This window comes from Eurosta solidaginis, chromosome 3 (genome assembly GCF_040869045.1).
Source record: "Eurosta solidaginis isolate ZX-2024a chromosome 3, ASM4086904v1, whole genome shotgun sequence".
Classification (NCBI taxonomy): domain Eukaryota; kingdom Metazoa; phylum Arthropoda; class Insecta; order Diptera; family Tephritidae; genus Eurosta; species Eurosta solidaginis.
In genome coordinates, this window is record NC_090321.1 from 145,454,941 (window position 1) to 145,468,618 (window position 13,678).

Sequence of the window (13,678 nt, forward strand, 5' to 3'; positions counted from 1 at the left end):
ATGGTGCAACAAAATACAAAAATAAAAGAAATTTTCAAAATGGGCGTGGCTGCGCCCTTTTTCATTTAATTTGCCCAGAATACTTTTAATGCCATAAGTCGAACAAAAATTGACCAATCCTTGTGAAATTTGGGAGAGGCTTAGATTCTAGGACGATAACTGTTTTCTGTGAAAAAGGGCGAAATCGGTTGAAGCCGCGCCCAGTTTTTATACACAGTCGACCGTCTGTCCTTCGGCTCGGCCGTTAACACGATAACTTGAGCAAAAATCGATATATCTTTACTAAACTCAGTTCACGTACTTATCTGAACTCACTTTATCTTGGTATGAAAAATGAACGAAATCCGACTATGACCACGCCCACTTTTTCGATATCGAAAATTACGAAAAATAAAAAAATGCCATAATTCTATACCAAATATGAAAAAAGGGATGAAACATGGTAATTGGATTGGTTTATTGACGGAAAATATAACTTTAGAAAAAACTTTGCAAAATGGGTGTGACACCTACCATATTAAGTGGAAGAAAATTAAAAAGTTCTGCAGGGCGAAATCAAAAGCCCTTGGAATCTTGGCAAGAATACTGCTCGTGGTATTACATATATAAATAAATTAGCGGTATCCGACCATTTATGTTCTGGGTCACCCTGGTCCACATTTTGGTCAATATCTCGAAAACGCCTTCACATATACAACTACCACCAGTCCCTTTTAAAATACTCATTAACACCTTTCATTTGATACCCATATCGTACAAACAAATTCTAGAGTCAGCCCTGGTCCACCTTAATGCGATATCTCCAAAAAGGCGTTCACCTATAGAACTAAGGCCCACGCCCTTTTAAAATACTCATTAACACCGTTCATTCGATACCCATATCGTACAAACGCATTCTAGAGTCACCCCTGGTGCACCTTTATGGCGATATCTCGAAAAGGCGTCCACCTATAGAACTAAGGCCCTCTCCCTTTGAAAATACTCATTAGCACCTTTCATTGGATACCCATATCGTACAAACACATTCTAGAGCCGCCCCTGGTCCACCTTTATGGCGATATCTCGAAAAGGCGTCCACCCATAGAACTAAGGCCCACTCCCTTTTAAAATACTCATTAACATCTTTCATTTGATACCCATATCGTACAAACAAATTCTAGAGTTGCCCCTGGTCCACCTTTATGGCGATATCTGGAAAAGGCGTCCACCTATAGAGCTAAGGCCCACGCCCTTTTAAAATACTCATTAACATCTTTCATTTGATACACATATCGTACAAACAAATTCTAGAGTCGCCCCTGGTGCACCTTTATGGCGATATTTCGAAAAGGCGTCCACCTTTAGAACTAAGGCCCACGCCCTTTTAAAATACTCATTAACATCTTTCATTTGATACACATATCGTATAAACAAATTCCAGAGTCGCCCCTGGTGCACCTTAACACCTTTCATTTGATACCCATATCGTACAAACAGATTCTAGAGTGAACTCTGGTCCACCTTTATGGCGATATCCCTAAATGGCGTCCACCCATAGAACTATGGCCTATTCCCTCTTAAAATACTCTTTAATACCTTCCATTTGTACACATGTCATACAAACACATTCCAGGGTTACCCTAGGTTCATCTTCCTACATGGTGATTTTCCCTTATTTTGTCTCCATAGTTCTCAGCTGAGTATGTAATGTTCGGTTACACCCGAACTTAGCCTTCCTTACTTGTTTCCTTTTAACTTCTTTGGTATCACTGCTGTCCATAGCAAAAAGGGAGTAAAGCGTAAAGAGTAAAATCGAAGAAATTGAAGGCCTTACTGGAACATCACTAACAATTACACTTTAATTCAAACTTTGTCATAACTGTTTATTGCAGGATCGTTTCTACCTCTCTGCAGTTGATAAAAGATGGCACATAAACTGCCTACAATGCTATGCATGCCGGCAACCATTAGATCGAGAATCGTCATGTTATTCACGAGACGGAAACATTTACTGCAAGAATGATTATTATAGGTAAGTTCAATGGCAAAGTTTAAAACCCCATTTTTTGTGTAAAAATGTGGTGAAGAACCAATTTAAGTTCTGTATAGAGAGAAAGTCTGTAAGTTCCATTCTTCATCATACTAGTTATAGTTCCTAGCCCGCCGGAAAAATCTATGCAGGGGCAAAAAAATTGTGTCGATTAATCGATTATTCAAATGCTCTAATGAACGATTAGCTGAAATTGAATAATCATACATACATCGTCGATATCTAAACCTTGGCAGCGATTATTCGAGTGTTAAAATATACATAGTTAAACTTGAATGCTAAAAAGTGTATAGTTTTCATTTTCATATTTCTTTATTCAGTCTATGATTTACAAAAATCTTACAGATTATATTAAACATTATTAAACATAAGGTTTATTTACAGTAAAATTAATTTAAAATGGAAAATAACATATTTTTAAAACTTCGACGAGATATCGCAAAATCAATACAATAATTATTATTGATTGAGTTAATAGCAATTAGAGCGCGAGTGATCGGGCCATTAAGTGCGTAATTAGATCTAAACTGGTCAATTACAAACATAGTATATTGGCGCAAAGTCCGTGATGGAACATAAAAGTTCAAAGACTCTAACAGTATCGGGCAATCAATATTGCCATTGGAAATATCATAAATAAACATTATAGATGTAATTAATCTTCTACTTTCCAATGTGTGAAGATTAATTAGCTTACACCTAGAGATATATGGAGGAAGAGGCAGATCGAAGTTTATATCGTATAAACAGTACTTCATGAATATTTTTTGCACACATTCGACTCTCTTATTGTGTACCTAATAATAAGGACTCCATATTATGGAACCATACTCAAGCCTTGACCGCACAAAGGCATTATATAATAGTTTTTTAGTATATGGGTCCTTAAACTCGGATCCATTTCTTTTAATAAAGGCCAGTAAGGAATATGCTTTGGGGATAATAAAATTTAAGTGCTCGGTGAATGTAAAAGACGAATCAAATACAACACCTAAATCCCGAATTTTATTCACCCTAAGTAACGGCTTATTAGAGACATAGTAAGGCGAAATCAATTTATTACATAATTTGGAATAAGTTATGTAATAACATGTGTTGGCATTCAGCGCAAGCTTATTTTTACAGCACCACTCATTAAAATTTTTTAACTCAGATTGTAGTATGAGAGTATCAGACTCGTTCTTGATTCTGAAAAAAATTTTCAAATCATCAGCGTAAAGGAGATAATTGCATTGCTTGAAACAAGCACTTACATCATTGATAAAGAGAATAAAGAAAAGTGGGCCAAGGATACTACCTTGGGGCACACCTGAGGTTGCTACATAAGGCAATGGCTTTACGTTGTCAATAACAACAAAATTTATCCTATTGGATAAGTATGAATAAATCCATTGTAAAAATGTTGAGTGGACACCCATTTTTCGCAATTTAGCCAAGAGAGCTTTATGCGAAACTCTGTCAAAAGCTTTGGATATGTCCACTTGAGAACCATGAGTAAAAGACGAGATGCAGTAATTCAAAAAAACGACCAGATTAGTTACTGTTGAACGCCCCGGAACAAAGCCATGCTGACATGGGCAAATATAACGCTTAACTGCGGACGATAATTTAAACATCACCGTTTTCTCAAAAAGTTTTGAAATCACGGGGATCTTCGATATTGGCCAATAGTTTGTAACGTCAATTTTACTACCACTTTTATGAATAGGTTGAATAAAAGTAGTTTTCCATTCATCCAAAAAGATACCAGACTTTAATGATAAATTAAATATATGCAACAAGGGCTCTGCAACGGAAGCTACACATTGCTTCAGGAAAAAAATGAAAATTCTTGATAATTACATTGCTTGGAGCTCTTGATCGTCTGAATACTTAGATAATATCATCAATATCTAGAACCAATGAGGAGAAGTCGAAACAAGACGTTATCTCATTCAACATATCCCCGTCGTCATTCCACAGATCATCAATAGCAAAGTTTGCTTTAAAAAATTCTGCAAACAAATTGGCTGAATCACTAGACGATGATGAATTCTTGCCCTTGTAAGACACAGACAACGGTATTGTTGAAACCGATTGTTTGGAGCAAATGAAATTCCAAAACGATTTAGGATTCGATTTGATATTATTTACGAAATTGAGAATATATCGATTGTACAGAAACTTATCAAGACAATTAAACTCCTTCGCATAATTCAGATATTGTTGCTTGAGTCCGGGACTTCCTGATTTTTTAAAAAGTTTATGATATTTATTACGCAAATTTTTTAGAGTCTTTAAGCTTTTGGTATACCACGGCAACTTGTAAACCCTTGCCGGGAAACGAGGAATATTAATATTCATTATTTCCGAGATATTACTTTTGAATAAGTCAAAGCAGTCTGAAAGATTGCGATTATTAAAAAGAGACTGCCAGTCAATATCTGAAATCAAATTATTGATCAAGGCAAAACCACATCGGCTATAATTGAAACCAACTTCATTATTGAGTTTAATATTTCCACATTCATAAAACTTAATCTCCAATATCAATGGTACGTGATGTTTATCAGTATTACATAACGGGCAGCGAGAACGAATTAAATTATAATTAAGATCATTACTAACAAATATAAGATCGAGGATTTTACCTAGCGTATTTTCAAAATCATTGATTTGAACTAACTGTAAACTATAAAAATTATCAACTAAGTACATTTCACTAGCTTGATTGACATTAGTAGGATTGAGAGTTTTCTCACCTGGAAGATAATTCAATACGATTTTATTTAAGTTAAAATCCCTTAAAATACAAAATTTAGAATTCAAGTTAGTGCTCGAAACATGCATAATATTATTAACGTGATTTTCATAAACACTATCTACACCATTTGGTGGTATATAAGAAACACTGACAAATAGACATTCTGTTTTGCCTTTTATACTGATTATAAGCTGATCAATAGAAGTATCAGCGATATTAAGAGGAACCTCCGAGGTTTGTAGGCTTTTTCTTACAGCAATTAGCACTCCTCCACCTCGATAAAGTCCTGTGCTTACACTATCACAATCTTTGCGATATATATTATACAAATTTTTATCAAAAAACTCATTACTAAAAAAGTCCGCAGTAAGCCACGTCTCAACAAGAACTATCAAATCGTATTCTTCACTAGAGGTAGCAGCAAATACAGCAGAGGCCTTAGTTCTCATGCCTGATATGTTTTGAAAATATATTGATATTGAGTTCTTTAAAGAACGGACATCACCAATTAGACAGGAATTGTAGCAGTCATTACTTGTAACGGAGCGAGGACTTATGAGTTGTCCTTTTGCACCACAGTCCTTTGAAAAAAACGAAACGGCCTTACTTTTACATCCGATGGCCAAATTGACGAATCGAGCAACTTATTGTAATTAGATGCTGAGATCCCAAGCTTAAAATTAACACTCCGTAAGGACTTTTCATCTACGTCCCTTTTCGTAAGTTTTTGGCAGCGCATTAATAAAGGCGAAATATTTGCAGCTCTTGATACATAGTCAACTATAGTTTCAGCATTCACAGATGGCTTAAAAGATGACAGATGAAGCCATTTGAATCGCACACTAACTTCTAAACTAGAATAAGAGTTATTACCAACAACTATTGGACGCGCCTTTTGGTTATTCATTTCATCACTTTGGGAACTATTTTTCAATTGCTCATTGGGATGTCCGGTATTAGAAGAATAAGAACGAAATGAAGCGACAGACTCTGCAGTATCAGAAACAGCGCCAGCTACAGCAGAATAACTACCAGCATTCACACTCCCAATATCAGCGACGCCAGCAGCATCTTCACCACCAACAAGACTCGGGCTCGCATTATCAAAATCACTAGCGCTCAGTTGTTGAAGAGCATTGTTTACTATATAGTTTGGCAGCTTAAGTAGAGGTTATGTTGCGAATAGAGTGGAAGGCAGTGGACTAGGCAGTCGAATGTCATATAATGAAGGAATGGTGTTCGGAGATTTTTCAAAGTTAAAAAAAAAATGATAAAAGCTTTAATATAAATAAAACTATTGTTTCAATAACAACAAAAACGCCATATATATTCTGTATACATAAATTTGTAAAGCTGGAAACATTGGTGATTTATCGGTAACCGTATCGGTAACCTTTTAACAGCTGATTCGACCAACCTTATGAGAATCAATGCAATCGATTATTGGTGCCGCTAAGGTCGTAACCATTGTTTACTATATAGTTTGGCAGCTTAATTCGAGGTTATGTTGCGAATAGAGTGGAAGGCACTCGCAGGCCGTGAAAATAGGCACTCGAATGGAGTGGAATTAAGAACAGTAGGAAGACCAGAGTTGCAATGGATCAATCATTGGATCAATATTAAAGATAAATTTAGAAAAAATAATTAAATACTTGAGTATAAGCAAACATTTTCTCTCAATTACTGCAATTAAGGTGTCCGAGATGCTATATATTCCAAAATTATAACATTTTATGTCTGTTTAAAAATTTAACTTCAATTTCCCTAAGATTTCCGTAATATGGCTATTAGTGATGTTTGTGTGTGTGAGCAAATTTTGAGCGATCAGCTGTTAGTTGCGCTACTTGGTAAAGTTTACAATGGTCGTAACCGTATCGGAGCCAACCAATTGGGTTTTGGTTTACCGTCGTAACGATAAACAGCTGATTACGTTAGGGATACGGATACAGCGATACGACATACGGCACCAATGTCTCCAGCTTAAGGATTATCTCTAAAGTTTTTTTTTGAAACTGAGTCGAGAACTGTGCGTGTGAATGTGCGAATTTTCACCGATCAGCTGTTAGTTGCGCTACTTGGTAAAATTTACAATGTTGAAGAGAGTGAGATTGCACTTGACACTGCATTTTTATACCTTTCATGAAAATGAAATGGTATATTAATTTCGTCACGAAACCCAAAATTGTAAGTCCTTAAAGGAAAATAGATAGACCCAACATTAAGTATACCGAAATAATCAGGTTGAAGAGCTGAGTTGATTTAGCCATGTCCGTCTGTCCGTCTGTCTGTTTGTATGCAAACTAGTCCCTCAATTTTTGAGATATCTTGATAAAATTTGGTGATCGGGTGTATTTGGGTGTCCGATTAGACATTTATCGGAACCGGCAGGATCGTACCACTATAGCATATATCCTCCATACAACCGATTTTTCAGAAAAAGAGGATTTTTGTCATATCTTACTCAATTTAACAGATTGATGCTTCAAACTTCACCATATAATTTCGTATATTGCACATATTGTTGCCTGGAAAAATTGATGAGATCGGTCGTATATATAGTATATATCCCCCACAACCGATTGTTCAGATAAGAAACTTTTCGTAATTACTGCCCTATTTTAAGAGCTAGAGGCTTCAAATTTCAACGAATGCTTACGTATATAGCATATATTGTTGTCTGAAAAAATCATAGAGAGCGGTGGTATATATAGTATATATATGGTGGTATATATAGTATATATATATATATATTTTTGCAATTTTAGCCCCATTTTAACAGCTAGAAGCTTCAAATTTCACAGAATGCTTACGTATATGGCATATATTGTTTTCTGAGAAAATCATAGAGATCGGTTGTATATATAGTATATATCTCATTCAACCGATTGTTCAGATAAGAAACTTTTCGCAATTTCTACCCCATTTTAATAGCTATAAGCTTCAAATTCCACCGATTGCTTACGTATATAGTATATATTGCTGTGTCAAAAAATCATAGAGATCGGTGATATATATAATATATATATGATGGTATATATAGTATATATATAGTATATATATATTTTTTTTTGCGATTTCTGCCCCATTTTAACAGCTAGAAGCTTCAAATTTCACCAAATGCTTACGTGTATAGCATATATTGATGTCTGAAAAAATCATTGAGATCGGTGGTATATATAGTATACATCTCATACAACCGATTGTTCAGATAAGAAAATTTGCGCAGTTTCTGCCCCATTTTAGCAGCTAGAAGCTTCAAATTTCACCAAATGCTTACGTATATAGCATATACTGTTATCTGAAAAAATCATAGAGATCGGTGGTATATATATTATATACCCCATATAAACTGTATTTTTTTGCCCCTTTTTTACGGCTAGAAGCTTCAAAATTCATCAAATTTCAACAAATAGTTACGTTTACGTCATATATTGTTGAAATACGTGATTCGTAGTCATAGTTTTTACACGTAGACCACAAAAAACCTGAAACTTTGCACCCTCACGCAAAGTACCTACCTATTTTTTATTTTATATTTATCTTAAAAATCGTTTAGGTATGTAGATCTGTTCATTATATATTTCTTATCTTATACATCCGATTATTCGGAGATTACGAACGGCATAAGATTATTGTTCAGCCCCATTCATGAAAGGTATGAAGTCTTCGGCTCTGTCCTTACTTGTTTCTATTGCTTTTTGTGGTTGTTTCACGCTCGGTTCGACGACCTTTGTTTTTGACCGCGTTACAATAACATTGCCTTTAGCAGCAGAGTTATTTTTATACTCAGTTGAGCAGAGCTCACAGAGTATATTAAGTTTGATTGGATAACGGTTGGTTGTACATATATAAAGGAATCGAGATAGATATAGACTTCTATATATCAAAATAATCAGGATCGAAAAAAAATTTGATTGAGCCATGTCCGTCCGTCCGTCCGTCCGTCCGTTAACACGATAACTTGAGTAAATTTTGAGGTATCTTGATGAAATTTGGTATGTAGGTTCCTGAGCACTCATCTCAGATCGCTATTTAAAATGAACGATATCGGACTATAACCACGCCCACTTTTTCGATATCGAAAATTTCGAAAAACCGAAAAAGTGCGATAATTCATTACAAAAGACCGATAAAGCGACGAAACTTGGTAGATGAGTTGAACTTATGACGCAAAATAGAAAATTAGTAGAATTTTGGACAATGGGCGTGGCACCGCCCACTTTTAAAAGAAGGTAATTTAAAACTTTTGCAAGCTGTAATTTGGCAGTCGTTGAAGCTATCATGATGAAATTTGGCAGGAACGTTACTCTTATTACTATATGTACGCTTAATAAAAATTAGCAAAATCGGAGAAGGACCACGCCCACTTTTAAAAAAAAAAATTTTTTAAAGTAAAATTTTAACAAAAAATTTAATATATTTACAGTATATAAGTAAATTATGTCAAGATTCAACTCCAGTAATGATATGGTGCAACAAAATACAAAAATAAAAGAAAATTTAAAAATGGGCATGGCTCCGCCCTTTTTCATTTAATTTGTCTAGGATACTTTTAACGCCATAAGTCGAACAAAAATTAACCAATCCTTTTGAAATTTGGTAGGGGTAGAGATTTTATGGCGATAACTGTTTTCTGTGAAAATGGGCGAAATCGGTTGATGCCACGCCCAGTTTTTATACACAGTCGTCCGTCTGTCCTTCCGCATGGCCGTTAACACGATAACTTGAGCAAAAATCGATATATCTTTACTAAACTCAGTTCACGTACTTATCTGAACTCACTTTATCTTGGTATGAAAAATGAACGAAATCCGACTATGACCACGCCCACTTTTTCGATATCGAAAATTACGAAAAATGAAAAAATTCCATAATTCTATACCAAATACGAAAAAAGGGATGAAACATGGTAAGGTAATTGGATTGTTTTATTGACGCGAAATATAACTTTAGAAAAAACTTTATAAAATGGTTGTGACACCTACCATATTAAGTAGAAGAAAATGAAAATTTCTGCAGGGCGAAATAAAAAACCCTTAAAATCTTGGCAGTTATTACATATATAAATAAATTAGCAGTATCCAACAGATGATGTTCTGGGTCACCCTGGTCCACATTTTGGTCGATATCTGGAAAACGCCTTCACATATACAACTACCACCACTCCCTTTTAAAACTCTCATTAATACCTTTATTTTGATACCCATATCGTACAAACTCATTCTAGAGTCACCGCTGGTCCACCTTTATGGCGATATTTCGAAAAGGCGAACACCTATAGAACGAAGGCACACTCCCTTTTAAAAATACTCGTTAACACCTTTCACTTGATACCCATATCGTACAAACAAAGTCTAGAGTCACCCCTGGTCCAGAAAGGCCCACTCCCTCTTAAAATACTCATTAACACCTTTCATTTGATACCCATATCGGACAAACGCATTCTAGAGTCACACCTGGTCCACCTTTATAGCGATATCTCGAAAAGGGGTCCACCTATAGAACTAAGCCCCACGCCCTTTTAAAATAATCACTAACACCTTTCATTTGATACCCATATCATACAAACAAATTCTAAAGTCACCCCTGGTCCACCTTTATGGCGATATCTCGAAAAGGCGAACACCTATAAAACGAAGGCCCACTCCCTTTTAAAAATACTCATTAACACCTTTCATTTGATACCCATATCGTACAAACAAAGTCTAGAGTCACCCTGGTCCACCTTTATTGCGATACCTCGAAAATGCGTCCACCTATAGAACTAAGGCCCACTCCCTCTTAAAATACTCATTAACTCCTTTCGTTTGATACCCATATTGCACAAACGAATTCTAAAGTCACCCCTGGTCCACCTTTATAGCGATATCTCGAAAAGGGGTCCACCTATAGAACTAAGCCTCACGCCCTTTTAAAATAATCACTAACACCTTCCATTTGATACCCATATCATACAAACAAATTCTAAAGTCACCCCTGGTCCACCTTTATGGCGATATCTGGAAAAGGCGAACACCTATAAAACGAAGGCCCACTCCCTTTTAAAAATACTCATTAACACCTTTCATTTGATACCCATATCGTACAAACAAAGTCTAGAGTCACCCCTGGTCCACCTTTATTGCGATACCTCGAAAATGCGTCCACCTATAGAACTAAGGCCCACTCCCTCTTAAAATACTCATTAACTCCTTTCGTTTGATACCCATATTGCACAAACGAAAACTAGAGTCACCCCTGGCCCACCCTTATGGCGATATCTCGAAACGGCGTCCACCTATAGAACTAAGGCCCGCACCCTTTTAAAATACTCATTAACACCTTTCGTTTGATGCCCATATTGTGCAAACAAATTCTAGGGTCACCCCTGGTCCACCTTTATGGCGATATCTCGAAACGGCGTCCACCTATGGAACTAAGGATTACTCCCTTTTAAAATGCTCATTAACACCTTTCATTTGATACCCATATCGTACAAACGCATTCTAGAGTCACCCCTGGTCCATCTTTACGGCGATATCTCGAAAAGGCGTCCATCTATAGAACTTAGGTCCACGCCCTTTTAAAATACTCATTAACACCATTCGTTTGATGCCCATATTGTACTAACAAATTCTAGGGTCACCCCTGGTCCACCTTTATGGCGATATCTCGAAACGGCGTCCACCTATGGAACTAAGGATTACTCCCTTTTAAAATACTCATTAACACCTTTCTTTTGATACCCATATCGTACAAACCTATTCTAGAGTCAACCCTGATCCACCTTTATGGCTATATCCCTAAATGGCGTCCACCTATAGAACTATGGCCCACTCCCTCATAAAATACTCTTTAATGCCTTTCATTTGATACACATGTCATACAAACACATTCCAGGGTTTCCCTCGGTTCATTTTCCTACATGGTTATTTTCCCTTATGTTGTCACCATAGCTCTCAACTGAGTATGTAATGTTCGGTTACACCCGAACTTAACCTTCCTTACTTGTTGTTTCTCTGTTTATTATGGGCATTATTATTTAACGACTTGAAAAAGCTACTGAGAGCTTTGAGACTCTTTTGAGTATCTGTAATTTTGGTCCGCATAACGGAGGGCAAACCAACAACACAATTGTCACATCTGTAGAGCAGATTGTTATTGTTTTTTAATATATTAATAATATTAGCACTAAGTTTTGTGCATTTTATGTGCGTTTTTATTTCACATAGGCCACACATTAAGTGGTCATTACCACCACACAAACTTGTACACTTAAGACAGCTAAGACATTTAAAAATATGATACAAGCACATCGAATAAAAACACGTCTGCTCACTACTTTTAGTTACGTTTTAGCAAAAATATTAAGAACATCTTACAAGAACAGAATGATAAATACAATATGAAATTATTTATGTTAAAAAAAGTAATTATATATGACTAGAAAATCAATATTTTTCATCAAGAACTTACTATTAGAAAGGAATGTTATATGGTTTGCGTGTTGTGGTGGCGAACAATTCTACGTGGACTCACAACATATTCAGTATGGGTGGGATTATTCTAATAAACATTATTCAAATAATAAACTCTTTTATTCACCAGGTATTCGTAATCCGGCGGCCACCGTGGTGTGATGGTAGTTTGCTCCACCTACCACAACGTATGCCCTGGGTTCGCACCCCGGGCAAAGCAACAACAGAATTTTAGAAATAAGGTTTTTAAATTAGAAGAAAATTTTTCTAAGCGGGGTCGCCCCTCGGCAGTGTTTGGCAAGCGCTCCGGGTGTATTTCTGCCATGAAAAGCTCTCAGTGAAAACCCATCTGCCTTGCAGATGCCGTTCGGAGTCGGCTTAAAACATGTAGGTCCCGTCCGGCCAATTTGTAGGGAAAATCAAGAGGAGCACGACGCAAATTGGAAGAGAAGCTCGGCCTTAGATCTCTTCGGAGGTTATCGCCCTTACATTTATTTATTTTATTTTTTATTCGTAATCAGAATAATATTTGTTCGAATTTCTATTCGTTTATTCGAATAAATTTTTTTTTCTTTTGTTCATGTCGGGAATTTAAAAAAACAGGCGCTTTCAATGCCATTTTAACACGCATTTTGTATCACCGAATTCACCAAATTATTAAAACAAAACACTAAAAGAAGAGCTACATTATAAATTTAAGTTCTTCCTTTGCAGATTTTTTTCAGAAAATTAATAAAGAACAGCGAATTCAAATAAAATTACCCAAGTCGAATATGTTCTCGAATGGTCATCAAGTTATTAAAATAGCAAATTATCCAAAAAAGGTGCAGATTTTTTCAAAAATTTTATACTCCAATTGGCTAAAAGAATAAGTGAAATCGATGATGAAAAATCCTGTAGTAGGTTCCAGGGGAATACTCCATTGCAACAATTTTCATCTCATACTTAAGTTGAAGATATCTGAGCCGTTTATTTTGAAAGTGGCATAAGTCATTTCATGTCGTTTAGGTTCAGTGGTAATTTGTTTGTATCTCTCCTCGCCTCCAATTTGTTAGAGTCCAATATCCAAAAGATGCAATTCTTATTATTATCTTATAATTGTAGAACCATCTATATATGCATTCGTTCAAAAATAACAATGCATTTAAGACATGACTTATGCCACTTTCAAAATAAACGGCTCATATGTACATATGAGAAGTGTTTGAAAAATCACTTGGCCTTTTATTCAAACCTCTGTTGTTTACTTGCGAAACTATAAAATAGCGTCTGAAATGTTAATTTTGGTTTTCACACTTCATCATTCAACACCCAACGTCTCGCGGCTTAATATTTTCTAAAGTTGATTATAGCCTATCAACCAGGTTTAAATATCTCCTACGCGTTACGGTTCCTGTTGCAAACGTGAATACGTAGGCACATATATTTACCAAGTGAGGATTCGTCCTT

At 35.9% G+C, this 13,678-nt stretch overlaps 1 protein-coding gene across 25 annotated transcripts in view; it reads left to right on the top strand.

Moving 5' to 3' along the window:
* The window catches only part of ap (apterous), a 487,556-nt gene that overhangs the window by 122,781 nt on the left and 351,097 nt on the right, over window positions 1-13,678 (top strand). For all 25 annotated transcript variants that reach the window (XM_067773179.1, XM_067773192.1, XM_067773171.1 and 22 more), the window contains one exon: window positions 1,872-2,011. In XM_067773179.1, coding sequence (XP_067629280.1) covers window positions 1,872-2,011 — 140 coding nt within the window. The remainder of the gene's footprint in view (window positions 1-1,871; window positions 2,012-13,678) is intronic.